The sequence below is a fragment of the Phyllobates terribilis genome, unplaced genomic scaffold (assembly GCF_046119375.1).
Source record: "Phyllobates terribilis strain yellow unplaced genomic scaffold, ASM4611937v1 Scaffold_1__5_contigs__length_1240528914, whole genome shotgun sequence".
Taxonomy (NCBI): Eukaryota; Metazoa; Chordata; class Amphibia; order Anura; family Dendrobatidae; genus Phyllobates; species Phyllobates terribilis.
Genome location: NW_027362761.1, coordinates 939,531,800 through 939,557,782, shown reverse-complemented (window position 1 = coordinate 939,557,782; position 25,983 = coordinate 939,531,800). Strand labels below are relative to the sequence as shown.

The 25,983-nt window shown below is 40.6% G+C and overlaps 1 protein-coding gene across 1 annotated transcript in view; it reads left to right on the top strand.

Annotated features, from left to right (window-relative positions):
* The window catches only part of SLC7A11 (solute carrier family 7 member 11), a 314,366-nt gene that overhangs the window by 248,561 nt on the left and 39,822 nt on the right, over positions 1-25,983 (top strand). The window contains exons 10-11 of the mRNA XM_073641718.1: positions 7,596-7,745; positions 8,632-8,809. Of these exons, the coding sequence (XP_073497819.1) occupies positions 7,596-7,745; positions 8,632-8,809 (328 nt within the window). The remainder of the gene's footprint in view (positions 1-7,595; positions 7,746-8,631; positions 8,810-25,983) is intronic.

Genomic DNA, 25,983 nt, shown 5'->3' with positions numbered 1-25,983 from the left:
GCACATGTAAGATTCTGCAACAGTCTCTGCTGATACTCCTGCATGCGTGCATCCCTTTCTATGGCAGGAATAATTTCTGCAAATTTATTTTTGTACCGGGGATCTAACAGTGTGGCAACCCAGTAGTCAGGATTATTTCTAATTCTCACAATTCGAGGGTCATGTTGCAGGTAGTGCAGCAAGAAGGCACTCATGTTTGTTGCGCATCCAGGAGCACCAAGTCCCTGTTGTGTTGGTGGCGAGGTAGCAATCATGCTTCCTTCCTCTGTCCTCTCCCCCCAACCTCGCACAACAGAAATGTAATCAAGGTCTCTGCAGACTCAACCATCTGTTCTACCTCATACTCAGACGGGCAGCTGGAGATTTGGGAGCTGTGAGGAAGCAAGTGCGATTTGGGTGACACCTTTGAGGACTGGAGTATTTGTGATGTTGAAGTTGATGTGGAGGAGAGCCCACTTAAAGGAGCACTTGATATCCGTTGAAGCACCTGCTGTTTTTGTGCCTCATCTGGAATTTGTAGCGATTGGCGTGGCCGTAAGAAAGGGATCTTATCACATTGTCCGCTAAAAGAAGTAGACATTTTAGTTTGGCTGGAAGATGGTCTTTCTTCTGCAGATGTACTGTTGCTTTAACACCTACCCCACGGACACAACCTTTTTTCCCCTTCCCAACACGCCTATTCCCCTTTTCACCAGCAGCAGGCCTTTTTCCACTCATTTTGGTGGTTAACTAATTCACAACTCTGGAGTTGTTTGCACAAAAAAACAATGGATGGTAACCGAGCAGAGCTGAGTGGCCAAACTGTGGTATTAGGCCAAAACTATTGGCTGGGTTAGATGCAGAAAAAAATTAATTTGAATTTGCAACCTGATGGAGGTCAGTATAGATGGACTAATACAAATAGTCCCACACACTGCTAGAAGCCCAAATATTTTTTCAGAGGTACTGGAGATGCAGATAAAAATTATTTTTAATTTGCAACCTGATGCAGGTCAGTATAGATGGACTAATAGACCAAGTCCCACACACTGCTAGAAGCCCAAATATTTTTTCAGAGCTAGATGCAGAAAAAAATTATTTTTAATTTGCAACCTGATGGAGGTCAGTATAGATGGACTAATAGACCAAGTCCCACACACCGCTAGAAGCCCAACTATTTTTTCAGAGCTAGATGCAGAAAAAAATTATATTCAATTTGCAACCTGCTGGAGGTCAGTATAGAAGGACTAATAGAACAAGTCCCACACACTGCTAGAAGCCCAAATATTTTTTCAGAGATAAATGAAGAAAAAAATTATTTTTAATTTGCAACCTGATGGAGGTCAGTATAGATGGACTAATAGACCAAGTCCCACACACTGCTAGAAGCCCAAATATTTTTTCAGAGCTAGATGCAGAAAAAAATTATTTTTAATTTGCAACCTGATGGAGGTCAGTATAGATGGACTAATAGACCAAGTCCCACACACCGCTAGAAGCCCAAATATTTTTTCAGAGCTAGATGCAGAAAAAAATTATTTTTAATTTGCAACCTGATGGAGGTCAGTATAGATGGACTAATAGACCAAGTCCCACACACTGCTAGAAGCCCAAATATTTTTTCAGAGCTAGATGCAGAAAAAAAATATTTTTAATTTGCAACCTGATGGAGGTCAGTATAGATGGACTAATAGACCAAGTCCCACACACCGCTAGAAGCCCAACTATTTTTTCAGAGCTAGATGCAGAAAAAAATTATATTCAATTTGCAACCTGCTGGAGGTCAGTATAGAAGGACTAATAGAACAAGTCCCACACACTGCTAGAAGCCCAAATATTTTTTCAGAGCTAAATGAAGAAAAAAAATATTTTTAATTTGCAACCTGATGGAGGTCAGTATAGATGGACTAATAGACCAAGTCCCACACACTGCTAGAAGCCCAAATATTTTTTCAGAGCTAGATGCATAAAAAAATTATATTCAGTTTGCAACCTGATGGAGGTCAGTATAGATGGACTAATAGAATGATGCTATGCCCAAAAGATTTTACTTCACTAGGTGCAGTAAAAAAATTGGTATTCTATACACAGGTGTTATATCTTGCAACACAGATAGGCTACTCCACTGACTAACACACTCTGCAATAGGCCAAAAAGGATTAGCTTTGCTAGATTCAGCCAAATGCTGTGAAAAAAACTTGCACAGCACTGGCACAGACCTGCCTGGCAAAAACTGATAGGAACTCATGTAACCTAGTCCTGAAAAGGACTCCAATTACAATTAGTCTTTACTCCCACAACCTATCTATTTAAGAGCACAGACCTCCCTGATAAAAGTCGTAGGAAATGCTGTAACCTAGTCCTTAAAAGGACTGCAATCACAACTATTCCCTACTCCCAAGCTATCTGTATATTTGTGCGAAAATTGGCTTGAAATTAACAAGGTATAGCGCACACAGCAACAGCGGTGCCGTCTAACACGCAGCTGCAGCAGTGAGAAAATGGTGGCGACGGGGAAAATGGCTTGGTCTTATAGGGCAAGGACATGTGACATACACTGCCAATGACACATGCCCTTGCTTGTGTGAAAAAAAGCACTTCGCTCCGTGTGTGCGCTGCTGATAGGCTGACAGATTGCACCTCCCCACTGCAAATGCGGGAAAGAGAAAAAAAAATGGAGATCTTCATTGTTGCTGCAGAGATCCATCCCCTGCCCCTCCCGCCACCCCGCTGTACACTCAAACTGCGTATTAACATTAATTTTCATCATTACTGAGAAAAAATCCAGTTATGATTTTGGTGCACGAACAGTTATCGAACATAACCTCGAACAGCCGAATTTTTCTCAAATTGTTCGTGTTCGCCGAACGGCTCGAACACCGCCCAAAACAGCTCGAATTTGAGATTGGCGAACAGTTCGAGTAGAACAACGCTCATCTCTAGTCGAGATACACGACATCCACTGGTTCCCCCTGATCTACTCGAGAGCTAACCTCCTCGTAGAAGTCAATCAGGTTTGTTTGGCAGGAGCGATTCCTCATGAATCCATGTTGGTTCGGGATTAAAAGATTATTAGCATCAAGATGCTCCGTAATTGCCTCTTTAATGAAGCTTTCAAAAATTTTGCCCACAACGGATGTCAGACTCACAGGCCGATAGTTTCCGACGTCACTTTTCGCTCCCTTTTTGAATATTGGCACTACATTCGCCTGTCGCCAATCAAGTGGCACAGACCCAGTCTCAACAGAGTCCTTAAATATAAGATATAACGGTCTGTCTATCACATTACTTAGTTCCCTTAGTACCCGTGGGTGTATGCCATCAGGTCCTGGTGATTTGTTTATTTTAATGTTACTGAGGCGTTTCTGTACCCCAGCTTGGGTTAGATTTGTCATACTTAGTGGAGGATTAAGCTTGTCACTTCTCATTTCTCCTGTTAGTTCTATTTCCTTTGTGAAAGTTGTCGAAAATAAATTATTTAATAGATTAGTTTTATCCTCATCTTTCTCTATGATTTTGCCTTCCTCACTTTTTATCGGTCCAATATTATCCGATTTAATCCTTTTACTATTTATATACGTAAAGAACAGTTTGGGATTTGATCTACTTTCCCTAGCAATACGTTTCTCTGTTTCCTCCTTCGCTATTTTTATTTGTTTTTTGCAGGTTCTCGTTTTTTCCTTGTAACACATTAGTGCCTCCTTACTGTTTTCCTGTTTTAATCTCTTGAATGCCTCTTTTTTGCTATTTAACGCCCCTTTTACGTTCTTGTTCAACCATATTGGTTTCCTCTTATTTCTGGCCCTTTTATTCCCATACGGTATATATCTCTCGCACTGAGTATTCAGAATTCTTTTGAAGGTTTCCCATTTACTATTCGTATTCCTTTGATTAAGAACTTTGTCCCAGTAAATAAGTTGAAGGCTCTCTTTCAGCTGATCAAACTTCGCCCTCCTAAAGTTTAATGTTTTTGTTGTTCCCTTATTGATAACCCTACTGAAGGGCATTTTGAAGTCGATAATATTATGGTCGCTATTACCTAGGTGCCCCCCTATCTGTACCTCAGTTATTCTATCAGGCCTATTAGTTAATATTAAGTCCAACACGGCCTTCCCTCTCGTTGGTTCCTGCACTAGTTGGGAGAGATAATTATCCTTAATATTTGTCAAGAACCTTTTTCCTTTCTGAGATCTACAGGTTTCTGTTTCCCAGTCAATATCCGGGTAGTTGAAATCCCCCATTACAATCACTTCATTATGTTTTGCTACTTTGTCTATTTGTCCTAATAGCAGATTCTCATTCTCCTCAGTTATATTTGGTGGCTTATAGCAGACCCCCAGTAATATTTTATTATTATTTTAGTTCCCTCTATCTCTACCCACATGGACTCGACCCCCTCTTCTCCCTCTCCTATATCTTCCCTTAGTCTGGGTTTTAGACATGACTTTACATATAAGCAGACTCCTCCGCCTTTCCCCTGTTTCCGGTCCCTTCTAAATAAACTATAATCTAATAAATTTACCGCCCAGTCGTAGCTATCATCTAGCCAAGTCTCTGTTATACCTACGATGTCATACCTCTCCTCCGATATAAGCGCCTGCAGCTCATCCGCCTTATTGGTCAGGCTTCTTGCGTTGGTCAGCATGCAAGATAAAACTTTGGGGTTATTTAGCATCCTATTCTTCTCTAACGATCTAACTGTACTATCCCCACCCCCCTCTCCACCCTCATTATATTCACTTCTCCCCTTCCCCCTTCCTTGCCTCACATCCCACCTATTTCCTTGGTTTCCCCCCCCCCCCCGTCTCTAGTTTAAAAACTCCTCCAACCTATTAGCCATCTTCTTCCCCAGCACCGCTGGTTTTATTTGATCCTCGACACCTAAACCACCACCACTACGAGGGGCCATTATTCTGTATGGAGGACTATATGAGACCCATTATTTGTTTGGAGGACTATGTTGGGCCCATTATACTGTATGAAGGACTATGTGGGGCCTATTATACTGTATAGACGACTATGTGGGGTCCATTATACTGTATGGAGGACTATGTGGGGCCATTATTCTGTACAGAGAACTATGTTGGGCCCATTATACTGTATGGAGGACTATGTTGGGCCCATTATACTGTATTGAGGACTATGTTGAGCCCATTATTCTGTATGGAGGACTATGTGGGGCCATTATTCTGTACGGAATACTATGTTGAGCCCATTATACTGTATGGAGGACTATGTGGAGCCCATTATACTGTATGGAGGACTAAGTGGGTCCCATTATTCTGTATGGAGGACTATGTGGGGCCCATTATTCTGTATGGAGGACTATGTGGGACTCATTATACTGTATACTGGTTGGCCCGTGACTTTGTTCAACTTTTTCATTTTTGCCCTTTGTGTATTTGAGTTTGACATCCCTGTACTAAACTCTGTGTGCTACAAAAGCTCCACAGAGGGCAAAGATTCAGATGGGCGCTACACTGAGAACTGGAGAACACAGCAATGTTAATAAATATGCATTCCACTACAGACATATTCACAAAAGATTAGGGAATAGAATTGTCATTGGAGGACAAAGGACTAATAATTATTCCTGTTTTTTCTTTATTAGAGTATTTTCTTTATTAGATACTATTAGCCAATAAGTGTATTATTTTTTATGCTGTTTGGGATTTATCTATTTACTATGTTGCTATTATTTATGTGCATCAGCCTTTCAGATTCATAAGTTGTAAAAAACATATTGTATCATTAGCATTTAGTTATCGCTAAAGTCACCACACGATGTATAAGCTTTCATTACAGTAGTTCTCCTAGCAAAAGTTTTATTGGATAAACGCTTATGAATATTTCTGCGGTGTACAAGGCTGCCAACCATCCAGAATTCAAGGACAGTCTGTAAAGATAGGGCACTTTTTTTCCTGTCCATAAAAAAAAAACTTGAGGCATCTGATGTTTTGAAGCTGAAGAAACTTATACAGCTTATTTTGACTGTGATTATCATCATTTTACAGTTTAGAGTGGATGCAGCCGATGTCTTCATATCAGAATTCTGGGCTGCAGACATGGATTACTTATAATCATAATGATTTATTATGGTTTGCAATGTGTCCATAAAAAATATTGTCTGTTGGTGATTTTTTGATAAACTGTCCAGAAAAAGTATAATGTCAAGTTGTCAACTCTGTCAGAGTAGTGTATATGTGTTAAAATACTTCCTGATCACCATCTTCTTAGGTTCCTAGTGCCACTCTGGTCCCCTTCAGAACCATGTGACTGCAACTGAGACTAGCCGGCTCACACAGCGGCTTATGTGTGGGCTGCAAGTTGCTGTATCAGTGTAAGGGCTCATTCGGATATCTGTTTTTTTTCCTACAGTCCTAGCTCTATCAGTGATTTTGTTCAGCATTTCACCAGAGTGTCATCTGAGTTTGGTCCAAGTTTCCCAGATTGGCTATGAAAAGTTTCTCAACTTTCTCATGTCTAGCAGTCCATGAAAACTGGACAGCACTAAAACGTCACCTCAGTATTGTCTAATTTTTTCACGGACCCATAGACTTTGCGACTCTAAATGTTTTTGTGTGAACCATTCAGTCCATAAAAAAAGAATGGAGATGTGAAATTGCCCAAAGACAATACTAGGTACAAGTACTATCCCTGAAAAGCATAAATAGAACTTGTACATGAAAAGCAGATATCTGAGTGTGCCATTAGTCTACCAGCCTTGCTTTGAATCTCATAGACTTACATTTGGAAAACAGCTACTGTAGACTGTCAGCTCACAAAAGGAGGGTCCGCTACCCTTCTATACCAGTCTGTGATTGTTAGTTTGTTCTATCTAATTTATACTTGTATCTTGGTATGTAACCCCTCCTCATGTAAAGCACTGTGGAATCAATAGTGCTCTAAAAATAAATAATAATAATAATAATGCCCTACTCTCTTATCGCGGTGTGTGCCAGAAAAGCTCTATAGAGGTCAACAGTTCAGAGGCACTGGGAACTGGAGAAGACAGCAATTTTAACACATATACACTACACTACACACATACTCATAAAGTATTAGGGAATAGAAATGTCGCTGGAGTAGCTACTTTAATACAAGGGACTCATTATTATTCCTCTTTTTTTATTAGCTACTATTAGCCAATAAGTATATTATTTTTTTTCTGCTGTTTGCAATTTACTTGTATACTATGTTGCCATTATTTAAAGACCGACCTGCTTTAATGTGTTTTATTCAAAAAGAGGTGTATGTACAAAAATTACTGACCAAAATACTGTCACATGAAAGTACCTATCTTCTGCTGAGGGACAGCTGCCTTTAACAAGTCAAATTCCTTATCTAATGTCTTTTACCCTATAATAAAAGTTAAAGTAGCTTCCAAGGTGGAGCTTCACGTAAACACATATCGTTTCGTAATAACAGATTTCCACAAGGTAATTCACGTTCTGTACTAATCTGCTAATAATACCCTAAGACCATAAATAAAGGGGAACATGGCCTATAAGCCAAAACTGATTTATAGATAAGCATTTTTAGTAAACACACAGATGTGGATAATCCTTTCTACTAGAGCGTAATGATTCTATAAAAAATAATCTCTTCTTTTGCAGTATCCACTAACAATGGTAATGCTTTTCACGGGGGATATCTACAGCCTTCTGAATTTCCTCAGCTTCGCTCGGTGGCTTTTTATTGGCCTGGCTGTTCTTGGACTCATTTATCTACGGTACAAACGACCTGAGATGCATCGCCCTTTCAAGGTACACTCACCTCTGGGTCTGACTGACATTAATCTTGATATGCCGCACAGACGCTTTCAGCGTCAGGGGATGTTGAGGAAGACTGTGTATTGCCAACTAATATACAGCTGTCTCTATGTTTAAGCTGCAGTAGACAACATGGCTAACCATTTCTAGGAAATGGCTCTGTAACTTCGGCTACCTGCAAAAAAAAGTTTGCATTGTATCATCGGGTCTTTGGTTCTGGCTTGGAAATAAACAGATTATTTCTTTATAGGCCTTTATAAGAAAGTAGCAGTAGGTTTTATTTATGAATATATATATTTTTTTAATGATTTATGGCCGTTGCCGGGTCATAAAATGTTCTAGTGTAAGATGGTTGAAAGCAGCATATTAGCATATTCTCATCCAAGCTTTCGTCGCGGTACGTCAGTGGTTCAAAACTTGCGTGTGAATGATGATACTCTCAGCTAATATTTCAAAAGCATGCCAACTTAGTTTACCAGAAAGCTTGCTTATTTATGCTAGAATTACTTTGAATTATATTTACATAGTTTTAGCTTCAGTCTCGCTTATACTACTCATAATTTTATGTGCTTTTCGGGCTTGTTAAGGGTGTGATTTCCATTCTTGTTAACTGCTTGCAGCTTGAAAATAAAAAAGTTTATAACATGATTAAGAGTGCAGATAATTCATTATGTGGAAGCAATTATCAATATTAGTCACTCTATTTTTTATGTATTTCTAAGAAATAAAAAACAAAAAGCTAAAATTGAGCAATAGATCAGTGTTTTGCCTTAGTTATAAATCTGAAACCCAACATGTATGACATAACGGTAAGTAGGTCTTTATAACAGAGCATTGTACTATTGGTTATGTATTTAGCCATTATTTTTGCTTTTTTCAGGTGCCAATCTTTATACCAGCATTATTTTCCTTCACCTGCTTGTTTATGGTCACTTTGTCGCTATATTCAGACCCCATAAACACAGGGATCGGCTTTGCCATTACCCTAACTGGAGTTCCTGCTTACTATCTTTTTATCATCTGGGACAAGAAGCCATACTGGTTCCGAAAATTTTCAGGTAAAGTAGGACAAGTTACACCATAAATCACAAATGAAGAGCAACATCTTTAATGTCCTTGTGTTGAGAACTTACTGTAAAACTTTCATTCTTGTAGACATTCAGCACAAAGGCTTTACTATATACATCTATCTACTGTATAATGTATATGCCAATATTATTATATGAGACCTGCTAAGTCAAGTATATTTCTCTATCATACAGCAGAAACCTATTTCTGAGACATTTCAGTAAAATGGCCGTATTAATAATGCGGTTACAGACTCATAATTTGGTACCTATAGAAATCAATGAGCTTATATTGCACCTCCATGAACCTTCAATTTCATTTGGATTCATACAATTTGTTTCCCCAGAGATTCATAGGAATCTGTTCCATCCCTATTACTGTAAAATATAGAGGCATGGTTCATCAAAACGTAGAACACCTTATTAAAACATTGTAAAGTCTATGTGAAATTAAGAATCTTCATGATTAACTTGCTGCTAAAATTCTGTTCCTTAGCCTTCATAGTTGGTGATGTGACCTCCAGCTCCTTACGTCCTGCTACAGTCCATTCAAAGCACAAAGCAGAGATTGTCTGTGCTTTGAATGGACTGTAGCCTGTCCGTCAAGCACAACCCTGTACACAGAAGGCAGGGCTCTGTGGTGTGCTTTGAACATTGATGTCATGGAGGGCATGGTCAGTAATCCTCAGTGAGAGGAGGAAGAGCCAAACCCATAGAGGCAGTACAGGCTTTACAGATAGTGAGTAATCTTATGAACTGGTGACTTTGGCCAAAAGAAATTGAGCTGGACGTTCCAGAGTGCTAGTTTACATTATAATAAATAAAAAAGGTTGTCCACTACCCTAACTCAGTTACTGGTTTTGCCACACATGTCTAAAAAAATGGCACTAAACAACCTTATATACCTTTTCCTGCAATTTTTATGTCTCCTGGCATCAGCTTTGTTACTCACAGCCATCACTTACCCTTCAGGATCCTCTGCTCTCTTCTGACTACATTTCACCTCAGCCCAAATAGTTTGCTAGAAGCCAACAGTCAGCACACTCCCTGTAACTCCACCAAAAGCCCTCCCATTGTACGCTCAGCTTCATGCACAGCATCAGCATAACGTCGTGTCTAGGACACTGCTTCAGGCAAATCAGTAATATAGTGCATAGACATAACACAAAGCACCAGAACACCAGGTCTGGCCTGGAAATATATGTCATCTCCTACTCCCTCTTATTGACTAATTGACTAATCATGTCCTACTGTAATAGGATGGATGAATGGAGAGAGATATATGAATGTATGTATATAATTAAGGGAATACAGCATGGTGTATAATTACAACACAGGGTATAGAGCAGGGTGTGTGTACATGTAAATACAGTACATACAGATACATGGGAGAGCTCAGGAGGGAGAAATGTGCATGAAGATGAGAGAGCTGTGTCTAGAGCCATATGCACAGAAGAATTGAGTGAGCTCTGCTGCTAGAGCTCCCCCATATAACATAAAACGCACATGATTGTGGTGTCACTTCAGATTCCATAGCCAGGAAGTCAGTAAGAAATTGACATGACATCACAGGAAGTCAGTGGATTCTCTGCCAGAGATCATGTGACAAGGAGAACAGCTCCAATTACAAAAGGATTTGGGAAAGCGAAGTGTTTACAAAAGAACTCCTCTAAGGTAGTTAGTTCCTATGAAAGGGACTAATAAACTAGAGGCCAAGCCCTTGTATATATTATATGACTAATTATAGTGCACTGATCCTGTATGGTGCTAATGTCTTACCCTGTAATATAACTGACTGGAGGAGAGTCTCAGAAAGTACAAACTAAGTGTGATAGGAGGGAGAAACTGTATATGCAGGAAATGATCCATCTTTAGACTGCATGAGCGTCTGAGGATGGTGCTTTGTAGGTAAAGCGGGAAGTCGGGATAGGAACGTGTGAGCTGTGGGAGAGAGAAACCAGAGCCTATTACCTAATGGGAAATGTAGTCTAGTAGCACAAAATAAGATCTGGCATGAAGTTCAGAATGTAAATATTTATGGATCACAATGAAAGATACAGAGGACTGAAGGGGAGCTACAGAAAGAACAGTAAAAGCAACTGCGAAGTTTGGGTACTCAGTACAGTGACAGATCAATTCTTTTCTTTTTATTTTAGTGCCCGGGAAAACCCCTTTCATATTAATAATAATATTAATAAGCACCCTGTGTGCTGCCAGACAGGTAACCTAAACAATGCTTTGCCTGAGACATAAAGCCATATCATTTTAGAAAATACATCTTACCGATTTATATACAGTGTTTAAAGCGAATCTGACACCAGATTACACAATGTAAACTGGCTTCATAATTAAAATAAGATGTCTTAGACCTGAGGTGACTGGTTTATTTACTGTTAAAAAAATTCCACGTCAGAATGGCTGTATAATCCTTTTTTTCCAAGTTTTACAGCCTGATATTAAAATTCTTGTTATCAGGCAGGAAAACTTTGAATAAAGGATTATGCAGCCATTCAGACATACAGTACAGACCAAAAGTTTGGACACACCTTCTCATTTAAAGATTTTTCTGAATTTTCATGACTATGAAAATTGTACATTCACACTGAAAGCATCAAAACTATGAATTAACACATGTGGAATTACAGTGCCTACAAGTAGTATTCAACCCCCTGCAGATTTAGCTGGTTGACACATGCGGAATTAACTTGGCATTGTGACATTTGTACTGTAGATCAGCCTGGAAGTGGGAAATGCACTGCAGCTAATTTTTTTTTTTTTTTTTTTTAAACGTTAAAAGTTAATTCAGAGTGTCATTTATTATTCAACCCCTCAAACCACAAGAATTCTGTTTGGTCCCCCTAAAGTATTAAGAAGTAGTTCAGGCACCAAGAATAATGAGCTTCACATGTGTGGATTAAAGATCTCTTTTGCCAGCCTTTTCTGACTATTTAAGACCCTCCCCAAACTTGTGAACAGCACTCAGACATGGTCAACATGGGAAAGACAAAGGAGCATTCCAAGGCCATCAGAGACAAGATCGTGGAGGGTCACAAGGCTGGCAAGGGGTACAAAACCCTTTCCAAGGAGTTGGGCCTACCTGTCTCCACTGTTGGGAGCATCATCCGTAAGTGGAAGGCTTATGGAACTACTGTTAGCCTTCCACGGCCAGGACAGCCTTTGAAAGTGTCCTCCCGTGCCGAGGCCAAGCTTGTCCGAAGAGTCAAGGCTAACCCAAGGACAACAAGGAAGGAGCTCCGGGAAGATCTCATGGCAGTGGGGACATTGGTTTCAGTCAATACCATAAGTAACGTACTCCACCGCAATGGTCTCCGTTCCAGACGAGCCCGTAAGGTACCTTTACTTTCAAAGCGTCATGTCAAGGCTCGTCTACAGTTTGCTCATGATCACTTGGAGGACTCTGAGACAGACTGGTTCAAGGTTCTATGGTCTGATGAGACCAAGATCGAGATCTTTGGTGCCAACCACACACGTGACGTTTGGAGACTGGATGGCACTGCATACGACCCCAAGAATACCATCCCTACAGTCAAGCATGGTGGTGGCAGGATCATGCTGTGGGGCTGTTTCTCTGCCAAGGGGCCTGGCCATCTGGTCCGCATCCATGTGAAGATGGATAGCACGGCCTACCTGGAGATTTTGGCCAAGAACCTCCGCTCCTCCATCAAGGATCTTAAGATGGGTCATAATTTCATCTTCCAACAAGACAACGACCCAAAGCACACAGCCAAGAAAACCAAGGCCTGGTTCAAGAGGGAAAAAGTCAAGGTGTTGGAGTGGCCTAGTCAGTGTCCTGACCTTAACCCAATTGAAAACTTGTGGAAGGAGCTCAAGAATAAAGTCCACATGAGACACCCAAAGAACCTAGATAACTTGGAGAAGATCTGCATGGAGGAGTGGGCCAAGATAACTCCACAGACCTGTGCCGGCCTGATCAGGTCTTATAAAAGACGATTATTAGCTGTAATTGCAAACAAGGGTTATTCCACAAAATATTAAACATAGGGGTTGTATAATTATTGACCCACACTTTTATATTTAAAATTTAATAAAATTCAACTGAGCAACATAACTTTTTGGTTTGTAAGATTTATGCTTCTGTTCATAAAACCTACACTCGTTTGCAGTTTGAAGGCTCTAACTTATTTGCATCTTATCAAACCAGCTAAATCTGCAGGGGGTTGAATACTACTTGTAGGCACTGTATATACTTAACAAAAAAGTGTGAAATAACTGAAAATATGTGTTATATTTTAGGTTCTTCAAAGTAGCCACCTTTTGCTTTGATGACTGCTTTGAACACTCTTGGCATTCTCTTGATGAGCTTCAAGACGTAGTCGCCGGAAATGGTCTTCCAACAATCTTGAAGGAGTTCCCAGAGATGCTTAGCACTTGTTGGCCCTTTTGCCTTCACTCTGCGGTCCAGCTCATCCCAAACCATCTCGATTGGGTTCATGTCTGGTGACTGGGGAGGCCAGGTCATCTGGCGTAGCACCCCATCACTCTCCTTCTTGGTCAAATAACCCTTACACAGCCTGAAGGTGTGTTTGGGGTCATTGTCCTGTTGAAAAATAAATGATGGTCCAACTAAACGCAAACCAGATGGAATAGTATGCCGCTGCAAGATGCTGTGGTAGCCATGCTGGTTCAGTATGCCTTCAATTTTGAATAAATCCCCAACAGTGTCACCAGCAAAGCACCCCCACACCATCACACCTCCTCCTCCATGCTTCACGGTGGGAACCAGGCATGTAGAGTCCATCCGTTCACATTTTCTGCGTCGCACATAGACAAGGTGGTAGGAACCAAAGATCTCAAATTTGGACTCATCAGACCAAAGCACAGATTTCCACTGGTCTAATGTCCATTCCTTGTGTTCTTTAGCCCAAACAAGTCTCTGCTGCTTGTTGCCTGTCCTTAGCAGTGGTTTCCTAGCAGCTATTTTACCATGAAGGCCTGCTGCACAAAGTCTCCTCTTAACAGTTGTTGTAGAGATGTGTCTGCTAGAACTCTGTGTGGCATTGACCTGGTCTCTAATCTGAGCTGCTGTTAACCTGCGATTTCTGAGGCTGGTGACTTGGATAAACTTATCCTCAGAAGCAGAGGTGACTCTTGGTCTTCCTTTCCTGGGGCGGTCCTCATGTGAGCCAGTTTCTTTGTAGCACTTGATGGTTTTAGCAACTGCACTTGGGGACACTTTCAAAGTCTTCCCAATTTTTCGCAATGACTGACCTTCATTTCTTAAAGTAATGATGGCCACTCGTTTTTCTTTGCTTAGCTGCTTTTTTCTTGCCATAATACAAATTCTAACAGTCTATTCAGTAGGACTATTAGCTGTGTATCCACCAGACTTCTGCACAACACAACTGATGGTCCCAAAACCATTTATAAGGCAAGAAATCCCACTTATTAAACCTGACAGGGCACACCTGTGAAGTGAAAACCATTTCCGGTGACTACCTCTTGAAGCTTATCAAGAGAATGCCAAGAGTGTGCAAAGCAGTCATCAAAGCAAAAGGTGGCTACTTTGAAGAACCTAGAATATAAGACATATTTTCAGTTGTTTCACACTTTTTTGTTAAGTATATAATTCCACATGTGTTAATTCATAGTTTTGATGCCTTCAGTGTGAATGTACAATTTTCATAGTCATGAAAATACAGAAAAATATTTAAATGAGAAGGTGTGTCCAAACTTTTGGTCTGTACTGTAGATTTTCACAATAAGTACATCAGCCTTCCTTATCAGATATAAAATATATTGGAAAATGTATGCAGTTTATATTGTGAAATCTGACGGTAGATTCCCTTTTGAATATTCATTTTCAAGGTTAAGTTATCCTAAGTATATTTCACTGTCTTCATCCTTATTGTAATGAAGCTTTAATTGGTTTTATCTGTGCAATAACACTCAGGGAAATCAAGAAAGAAAAAAGGTATGTTGAATGAAAGGAATGTAATTATCTGTGGACTCCTTCCTTTATATAAGTAACCTCCACCTACACATTAGAGAACTGCTTTCTGAACCTCACACCTACCATTTGGATACATGACACTGAAGACAAGAATGTAGGTTTTGCTACAACAAAATATGTCTCATTTAAGCAGAGGCTATAATGAACCTCATTATATAATGAAGCGTTGCAGCATTTTAATATGAGCCTTTCTGTTCTATCTGTTGTCGTTTTAACTAGTGATTTCTCTATGTTTCGTTTCGCCTTATATCAGATCAAAAGTTGAATTTTTTAATTTTCTCGTCTTATTTAAGTGTCGAACCAGGATTAAAATGTTAGTGTCACATATTGCATTTAATGGGAGTTTCCTCAAGATTCATAAGCTAGCCTACACTGAATCAGAGACTGCAGTACAGATTTATAGGTGCTGCGGACTCCCTGATATATCTCACCTGGTGAGGTAGATCCTCGAAGCACTTGGTCCTGATGTTATGTTGTTATGTTGCATGGACAGATGGCTAAGGTACAGCAGTACGCTTCAGTTGGAACCATGGAGGCTATAATGCCAGAACGGCATCTTGGTTAGAAGTGCTGCTATTTGCGAGCAAGGTAGACACAAGAATGAAGAACTGGAATAGCAGAGCTTAGCAATACAAGAGGTTTAGAGGCAGATCAGGCCCAGCGAAGAAGCAGAAGTAACTCAGAGATGAATTCAATGCTAAACTGGTGCAGTAGTATAAAAGCGTTTGCTAGGTCTTGTAGCAGAGCTGAGTTTGTCAGAGAGTCTCATGCAGAACTGGCACAGTGGGTTGACTCAAAGGATAAGAAGAATAGAATTTATAATAGAAATGATCCATCAATATAGCAGAGTTACTCAACGATGTAGCAGACAGCAGAGCTGAGTATGTAGCAGAGTCCAAAGTAACAGAACTTGCTAAGTGATAAAGCAGAGTTACCGGGCAATGTAGCAGAGCTGGATTTATCTGTATGTTCAAGACAGACCAGGATGGCAAGTTCACAGCAGTAGAGTGGATGGCAACTATCTAAATATCCCAATACTCAGGTAGTGACCCCCTCCTTAGCCGGGCTATATGGCCTGGTCTTGATTGCAGAAGAATAGAGGGAGATGCGGGCAGTGGGAGAAAAACACAGTACCTGGTGCCACACCAAGGAGAGGCAAATAACACCTGCCTCTGATAAAACATAAAATGTCCAATGTTACACGGTATGTGGAGTAGTAATAGCAGATTTACTGCATTGTAATTATTTCAAGGACAGATCCTGTAATTCTTCATTAGTGTAGTCAAGTATGTACAATGCTCTCCTTATTGCCATGAAGCTGGGGACTTTAAGGAGCTTAGCCTAATACTGCTCCTTTCCAAGTTTTATGCCATTTTTTTCTAAAATTCTCACAAGGGTTTATAGGATATAAACACAGACAAACTGTTGATACAACTAATTAATGGCCTACACTAGGAGCAAGAATAACGTCTCCTCGTGAACATCAACGTACACCCAGGGTGAAATACAAAATATTAAAAATCTATTTATTTAAAAACTGAATCATTAAAAAGCATCCAAATATACTATAATAGTAACATAGTAACATAGTTTGTAAAGCCGAATAAAGACTTGCGTCCATCAAGTTCGACCTGTTAGTTCTGTAATTGCTAAAGTTGATCCAGAGGAGGGCAAAAACCCCAAATGATTTGGCCAATCTTCACCTGAGGAAAAATTCCCTCCCGACTCTGAAACCAGCAGTCAGAATAAATCCCTGTATCAACCTACTATTTTATTTTATTTTTAAGTATATGCTGAAATCTGCCTGGTATCTAGAAATGCATCCAGTCCCCGCTTGAACTGGTGTAGTGAATCTGACATTACCCTCTCCTCACTCAGTGAATTCCATATTCTCACTGCTCTTACCGTAAAGAACCCCTTCCTATGCTGGTGCTGAAACCTTTTCTCTTCCAGTCTCAGTGAGTGCCCTCTTGTTACCGTAATATCCTTCCTTTTGAACAAATCCCGGGCAAGATCTCTATACTGTCCCCTAACATATTTGTACACATTTATTATGTCCCCCCTCAACCTTCTCTTTTCCAGGCTGAATAGTTCTAGTTTTGCCAACCTCTCTGGGTATTGCAGTCCCTCCATTCCCTTATTAATTTTGTTGCCCTCCTTTGTACCTTTTCAAGCTCATTTATATCCTTTCTATATATTGGGGCCCATAACTGAGCACAGTATTCCAAGTGTGGTCTGACCAGTGCTTTGTACAGTGGAAGAACAATGTTCTCATCCTTTGCAGCTACACCTCTTCTGGTACATCCCATTACCCTGTTTGCCCTTACAGCAGCGGCCTGACTTTGGGCACTCCAATTTAGTTTGCTATCAATCAAGATGCCCAAGTCCTTCTCCATCTCTGAATTCCCCAATGATTTCCCATTCAGTGAGTACTGGTGACTTCCATTTTTCCTTCCCATATGTATGACCTTACATTTCTCCTCGTTAAACCTCATTTGCCATTTAATGCTCCACCTACCCAGCTTATCCAAATCCCTCAGTAGGTCTTCACTATCCTCTTTTGTATTAATTGTTTTACATAACTTTGTGTCATCTGCAAATATTGATATTTTACTATTTATCCCATTGACTATGTCGTTAATAAAGATATTAAATAACATTGGGCCTAGTACAGACCCCTGTGGTACCCCACTAGTGACGCTTACCCAATCTGAGTATATTCCATTTATAACCACCCTCTGCCTTCTATCCTTTAGCCAGTTAGCTACCCACTTGCAGACATTTTCCCCCAGCCCCATCATTCTCATTTTGTATACCAACCTATTATGTGGCACGCTATCGAACGCTTTTGAGAAGTCGAGATACACGACATCCACTGGTTCCCCCTGATCTACTCGAGAGCTAACCTCCTCGTAGAAGTCAATCAGGTTTGTTTGGCAGGAGCGATTCCTCATGAATCCATGTTGGTTTGGGATTAAAAGATTATTAGCATCAAGATGCTCCGTAATTGCCTCTTTAATGAAGCTTTCAAAAATTTTGCCCACAACGGACGTCAGACTCATCGGCCGATAGTTTCCGGCGTCACTTTTCGCTCCCTTTTTGAATATTGGCACTACATTCGCCTGTCGCCAATCAAGTGGTACAGACCCAGTCTCAACAGAGTCCTTAAATATAAGATATAACGGTCTGTCTATCACATTACTTAGTTCCCTTAGTACCCGTGGGTGTATGCCATCAGGTCCTGGTGATTTGTTTATTTTAATGTTACTGAGGCGTTTCTGTACCCCAGCTTGGGTTAGATTTGTCATACTTAGTGGAGGATTAAGTTCGTCACTTCTCATTTCTCCTGTTAGTTCGATTTCCTTTGTGAAAGTTGTCGAAAAAAAATTATTTAATAGATTAGCTTTATCCTCATCTTTCTCTATGATTTTGCCTTCCTCACTTTTTATCGGTCCAATATTATCCGATTTAATCCTTTTACTATTTATATACGTAAAGAACAGTTTGGGATTTGATCTACTTTCCCTAGCAATACGTCTCTCTGTTTCCTCCTTCGCTATTATTATTTGTTTTTTGCAGGTTCTCGTTTTTTCCTTGTAACACATTAGTGCCTCCTTACTGTTTTCCTGTTTTAATCTCTTGAATGCCTCATTTTTGCTATTTAACGCCCCTTTTACATTCTTGTTCAACCATATTGGTTTCCTTTTATTTCTGGCCCTTTTATTCCCATACGGTATATACCTCTCGCACTGAGTATTCAGAATTCTTTTGAAGGTTTCCCATTTACTATTCGTATTCATTTGATTAAGAACTTTGTCCCAGTCAATAAGTTGAAGGCTTTCTTTCAGCTGATCAAACTTCGCCCTCCTAAAGTTTAATGTTTTTGTTGTTCCCTTATTGATAACCCTACTGAAGGGCATTTTGAAGTCGATAATATTATGGTCGCTATTACCTAGGTGCCCCCCTATCTGTACCTCAGTTATTCTATCAGGCCTATTAGTCAATATTAAGTCCAACACGGCCTTCCCTCTCGTTGGTTCCTGCACTAGTTGGGAGAGATAATTATCCTTAATATTTGTCAAGAACCTTTTTCCTTTCTGAGATCTACAGGTTTCTGTTTCCCAGTCAATATCCGGGTAGTTGAAATCCCCCATTACAATCACTTCATTATGTTTTGCTACTTTGTCTATTTGTCCTAAGAGCAGATTCTCATTCTCCTCTGTTATATTTGGTGGCTTATAGCAGACCCCCAGTAATATTTTATTATTATTTTTAGTTCCCTCTATCTCTACCCTCATGAACTCGACCCCCTCTTCTCCCTCTCCTATATCTTCCCTTAGTCTGGGTTTTAGACATGACTTTACATATAAGCAGACTCCTCCGCCTTTCCCCTGTTTCCGGTCCCTTCTAAATAAACTATAATCTAATAAATTTACCGCCCAGTCGTAGCTATCGTCTAGCCAAGTCTCTGTTATACCTACGATGTCATACCTCTCCTCCGATATAAGCGCCTGCAGCTCATCCGCCTTATTTCTCAGGCTTCTTGCGTTGGTCAGCATGCAAGATAAAACTTTGGGGTTATTTAGCATCCTATTCTTCTCTAACGATCTAACTGTACTATCCCCACCCCCCTCTCCACCCTCATTATATTCACTTCTCCCCTTCCCCCTTGCTTGCCTCACATCCCACCTATTTCCTTGGTTCCCCCCCTGTCTCTAGTTTAAAAACTCTTCCAACCTATTAGCCATCTTCTTCCCCAGCACCGCTGCACCCTCCCCATTGAGGTGCAGCCCGTCCCTACGGTAGAGCCTGTAGCCGACCGCGAAGTCGGCCCAGTTCTCCATGAACCCAAACCCTTCTGCCTTGCACCAACTCTTTAGCCACTTATTCACCTCCCTAACTTCCCGTTGGCACTCCTGTGTGGCTCGCGGGATTGGTAGTATTTCTGAGAAAACTACCTTGGAGGTCCTTGCCCTAAGCTTCCTACCTAGGTCCCTGAAATCATTTTTAAGGACCCTCCATCTACCACTCACTTTGTCATTGGTGCCGATGTGGACCATGACCGCTGGGTCTTCGCCAGCCCCACCCAGTAACCTGTCAACCCGATCCGCGATGTGCCGGACTCGAGCGCCAGGGAGGCAGCACACCGTTCGGCGATCCCGGTCTTTGTGACAGATTGCCCTGTCTGTCCCCCTAATAATAGAGTCACCCACTACCAGAACCTGTCTTGCCTGCCCTACACTTCCCCCCTCCCCCTCATTACTGGAGCATACACTCCCCCGGCGGTCAGAGGATCTGTCGTGCTCCAATAATGCCGGTTCTGAACCAGCCTTCCTATACTTCTTCCCTCTATCCCTCCTAACTGTTATCCAGCTCCCTGCCTGTTCAGCCTGCACTTCCCCTCTATGCTCCACCCCCAGTATTGACCCATTGAGTGTCTGCTCGGTGAGCAGCAAACTTCCTTCCATGTTGTCGATGCTCCTCAGTACCGCTATCTGAGCACTTAGATCCAGAATTTGGGCTTCCAAGTGCACAATATGCTCACATCTCTCGCAGCAGTATGGATCCTCGAGCGGTTGCTCACGGAATGCATACATTGCGCAAGATGTACACTGCATGGCTCCGGCCAAAATGGACGTCATTCTAAATATGGGGATACAGTCAGTATATATATACAAGTACAAAACACAATTATTTATATATAGGTGTATGGACGGGGATCAATTAGGGATGTGCAAGTGTATCAATTAGATATCGGCGGGGGATCAGTTCAGTATCAAGTATGGACGGGGGAATCAGATAAGTAGGTCAGGTGGATTAATTAAGTAAAAAGTAAAGTAAAGAAAGAATGAAATACAGTCAGCAATTCAGTCCTAAGTCCTCCCTTCCAAACTCCCTGAATCCAAAGTCACTGAAAAACAAGTCACACACTTACTTTCGTTCGCACTTACGCTCCGGACACACCTTTTCCAGCAATGTACCCTTCACCTCAATGCACTTCCAAAGGACTTGATGTCCAACCAGCTGCCCCTTATAAACCCTTAATTATGACCCCTTCCCCTTAATTAACCCCTTGTGAGTAAATCTACACCTCAGGATTTTAGTGCAATGTAGTTAACCCTTAAATACAGAGGTAGAAAACTAAGAAACTAAAACTGTAGTGAGAAAATAGGTTTTAAAAAGCCCAATAAATCTAAACAGGTAGAAAATGCAGCACTCACCGCAATTCACACAGGTATTTTCTGCAGGATTCCCAAATACCTCTTCGCTGAAAAACAAGTCACACACTTACTTTCGTTCGCACTTACGCTCCGGACACACGCAGCTCGTTCACACTCGCAAACTAAGAGATTTAAAGAGTTTTTTTTTTTTTTTTTTTTTCTTCCTTTTCCTCAATGCACTTCCAAAGGGAGCAAAATATTCATTATTGTAAATTTTAATGAAGATAAACACATAGGACCTTGTGGTTTCCATTACCTGCCCCACTTTTAAGGCTCTTACAAACTCTCAGTGGCCAGACATAGGAGTTTCTGCACTGTGCTGATATATTACAGCCAACGACTGTCGTTCTGTAAGTATCCGGCATGATATGAAGAAGACCAGGAATAGAAAAATGATAAATAATGGTCATCCCAATCGTGAAGCTCAACCGGGGAGCACAAATCCAATTAACTGGAGAAGCTCATTAGTGTGGATGCCACCAATATGTGAGGATATTATTTGCTCAACTTTCATCCAGCCCTGTTAACATGGAAACTTCTTTTCTATTTCTTGTGTTCGACTTTAAAATAATAGATGTGAGATTTTCATCTACTCTATAAAACAAGAGTTACTCTATTGAGCAGTCAGTCAGCACTGAAAACTAGGCATAAAGTTTCCCCCAGAGAAACCTTGATAAACTGGGATTGTCCCTTGGAATAAAGAACTGCTGACATTAATATTCTTCTGTTTGTGAAAAGGTCAAATGTATAATTTCCTAGCAAATCTGTTTTTATGGCTGGGATATCACATAAAACCCTGTGTACATGTTCAATCTTATCTGGGGCTTAATAAAGAATTATTTAAATGGTTGTACGGCACCTAGTTATTAGGTTCATTTACAAATAAGCATGAATCGTCCTAAATCAATACATGAAGCAGTACATATGACCAGAGAGGTCTCATTTGTTATCAGCTGCATAATTACAGGGTAGGAAGGGAAAGTGGCAAATTTGCAATGCAAAGCATTCTTTCCAATAGATGCGCTAATCTTTAAATTAGTTGATCCGCTGCTCGGGACATGTAAACTGTTACTTGTCACATTGCAGTTTAGTCAGTCCAAACTCTGCTGGCCAGTCAAATTTAACTCACTGTTTCCCAAGGTTAGTGAGAAGGACAGACTGCAATAGCTTTTCCTTAAGTTTATATATAAGAACCGATTTGATCAGCGCTCCTAATTGGCAATAGTGAATGTTACCCGTGAATGTGCCTCTGCATAAATATTGCTTTTTAACGTCGCCTGTGTTTCTAAACAATGCTGTATAAGCTGGAAACGAGGTTAATAGAAGCATATGATCGCAAACCATCAGGCATGAAAACATATTTTTATTGAACTCATTTATGGTTAGGAGCCGGGGAAATACACAGCTTAGTAATATTTATGGTATATGTTTATAGCTAGCTTCCTTATAGATAACCTGATAACATGTCTGTGGCTGAACGTTCAGGTGCAGATGTAGCAAATGCCAACAATACCGCTGTAGCACGGTAGGACGGTATTGGGTCTCACCAATGCAAACTGCAGGTACATACATTATTAGAGCGGCTGCATTATACAGTCTGCATAAGAGCTGCTAATGAATGTTCATCGCATGCCATACATTCGTGTGCCGATTGTCTCATCTTACCTCCAGGGAACACAAACAATGGAACAGCTTTAAATTTACTTTTACTGCTCTTGTTTCTCCTAATAATAATTATTGGTGGGACTGTTGAGCTTGCCACTTTAAAAGGAACCCGTCACATGAAAACACACTATCAACCTGCAGGTAGAGGCTTAATATTCAGGTTAATAGTGTTCTGAACCTGTCTGGCTCATCGGTGTTGGCAGTAAATGAACTTTATTCCTCAAGACTAGTTTCAATCACAGGGGTAGGGACGGAGCGGGTTCAGTCACTGCTTTGTGTATAGAGAGCGGCAGCGGAAACTGAGCCCCTGGGACTGACTGACAGCAACATCAGCATTAGAGTCTGCTGTCAGTCAGGGCCAGAGGCGTGGTTATGGCCGCCACTCCCTATATACAGAGCAGGGAATGAATCCACGACAGTGCACCCGTGACTGGAACCTGAACGCTGTCAGGAGGAATAAAGTGCATTTCCTCCCAGCACCAGTGCTCTAAGTGTAGGCACAGATGCACAACACAGACTAATGACCTGCAGATTAACCCCATATCTGCAGGTTAATAGTTTTTGTTTTCACGTGACAGGTTCCCTTTAAGCCCTTAATTGTACGTTAACCCCTTTACCACCTAGGATGTACTTCAAATTCCGAGGAGGTATCTCTGCACTCCAAGCGGTCTCCGGCGCTGAGCCCACATGTTACCGGGCACATAACAGCTGATCTGTACAGCTGATCATGTGCCCCTAACAGCCGCAGGTGGAATCACGATCCACCCGTGGCTGCTAACTAGTTAAATGCCACTGTCAATCTGTGACAGCAGCAATTAACATGGCCGTGGCGGAAGGGCGTCATAAGATCCACCCATCGGCATCCATGTCACATGATCGCGGGTCGTCGATGGGTTGGAATGACAACCCGGCAGCTGCAGGAGACCCCTGCGGTTGTCATTGCTGGGATGCTATGAGTGCCGCCCAGTGGTCGGCACTCATAGCAAGTGACCATTTCTGCTACACACAGGCAATCAGATGATCGCAGCTTCTAGTTTCCCATGTAGACTATTGAAGCATGCAAAAAGTAAAAAAAAGTTTTTTAAAATTATTAAAAAAATCTAAAAGTTTAAATCAACCCCTTTTGGCCCCATTCAAAATAAAACTATAAGAAAAAATTCAAATATACACATATTTGGTATCGCCGCTTTCAGAATCTCCCGATCTATTAATATATAAAAATAATTAATCGGATTGGTAAATGGTGTAATGAGAAAAAAATAAAAATGCCAAAATTACTGTTTTTGGTCGCCACAACATTGAAATGAAATAATAGGGGATCAAAAGATCATATCTACCACAAAATGGTATCAATAAAAACTTCAGCTCGGCGTGCAAAAAGTTAGCCCTCATGCAGCCCCAGATCATGAAAAATGGAGACGCTACAGGTCTCAGAATAAAGTGCCATTTTTTTTTTGCAAACTTTATATTTTTTTCACCACTTAAATAAAAAAGAACCTATACATGTTTGGCATCTACAAACTCGTAATGATCTGGAGAATCATAATGGCAGGTCAGTTTTAGCATTTAGTGAACATGGTAAAAAAAAAATTGTGGAATTTCACTTATTTTGCAATTTCACAGCATTTGGATTTTTTTTCCTGTTTTCCAGTACACTATATGGTACAACCAATGGTGTCATTCAAAAATATAATTCATCCCACAAAAAACAAGCCCTCACACGGCCATATTGGCAAAAAAAATAAAAAAGTTATGGCTCTGGGAAGAAGAGGAGCAAAAAATAAAAACGAAAAAACCCAGGGTTGGGGAAACGTACCACAATGAAATGATCTTATGCCAAAAAGGGTCCAGGTTTACATCTAGACACCTTTCTGGTACTAATGAGTGGATTGCTTTGCACAACCTCAGTCCTCAGTCCAAGTCAGAGCTATCAGTCCGTGGACAGAAGTTGTGTGAATTTCCTCAAGGATGACAAGCTCAGCCTGTGATTAGCCAGACTGGCAAGACATCACTTTTCTACGGCAAGCCACAAACATAATGTCACTGCTAGCCAGCAAATCAAATGCCGAATCCGGAACCCGGAAGCCCAGAAAGTTAATACAGCTATTATCTACGCACAGAGATCCTTGATCTCCGAGACTGCACGAAGACGTCAGCTCATCTCTACTTTTTAGCACTGGATGCATAGTCTGCCATGATATTTTGTGCATAAGAAGTATATCTGATGTAACTTCTTATTTTTAACGAGGGGCAATTTATTCTTCACTTATGTGAACCCTGATTGCTACTTCAGTGGCTATTGAGTAAGAACAGTTTTATTATCTACTTTGGCCTTGTCCTGGGATAGTCTTATTAGGACCGCAGCACTTTGCATAGTTTGATCATTGAGAATGTATTATTGAACATTAGCCATGAGCTGTTTTGAGTTGATGCATTTCTGCATATTAATTTTATATGAATATTATGCAGTGGATAGCTGAAGAAAGAAAGCCTTGATAGCAGCTAATGGCTGATGGAAGAAATCCAGAATAGGTGATGTGAGGTATCTGAAGATGGCAGTCTGGGACTGTCCTAACTTTAGATCAATGCTAGACTACAGTCGTGTAGAGTGCAATAAAGCCTCAGACAGAACCCACTAGAACTCCTTCAAATAAGCCTGGGGTAGTACATCGGTCTTCAAGACAATTTTACATCCTTTTATTTAACTCCTTCCTTCCGCAGTCAATTTTTTTTCTGCATTTTCCTGTTTTCCTCTCCTTTTTAAATAGCCATAACTTTTTGTGAAGAACAAGATTTAGCATTTAGAGTAAGGGAAAATGGAAAAAAAAATCCTAGTGTGATAAAATGGTAGAAAAAAAACAAAATGCAATTTTGCCATTGTTTGTAGGGAGTTTTCATTTTAAAGCGTGCCATTGTACAGTAAAAAATGACCTAAGAACATGATTTTTTAGGTCAGTATGATTACAGAGATGCTAAACATGTATAGTTTTTTTTTTTACTATTTTATTGTTTTATAAAAAAAAAATCTGACTTTGTTTTTGACTATCTCATCGTTTATACTGTATACAGCAATATTGTAGTATTGCTGTATATAGTAAAAATCACAGGCTGGATATAGCAAAAGAGATCACATGACACACACACAGAGGCGTTCGTAAAGACCCATCAGCTCCCTGTAATTACGTTGCAGGAGAGCCAATGGACGCCCAAACTAACTTCCGGAGTATATCGCTGCGCTTAAATGGCCCTGTTAATATTTGACAGTGGCATTTAAGAGGTTAAAAACA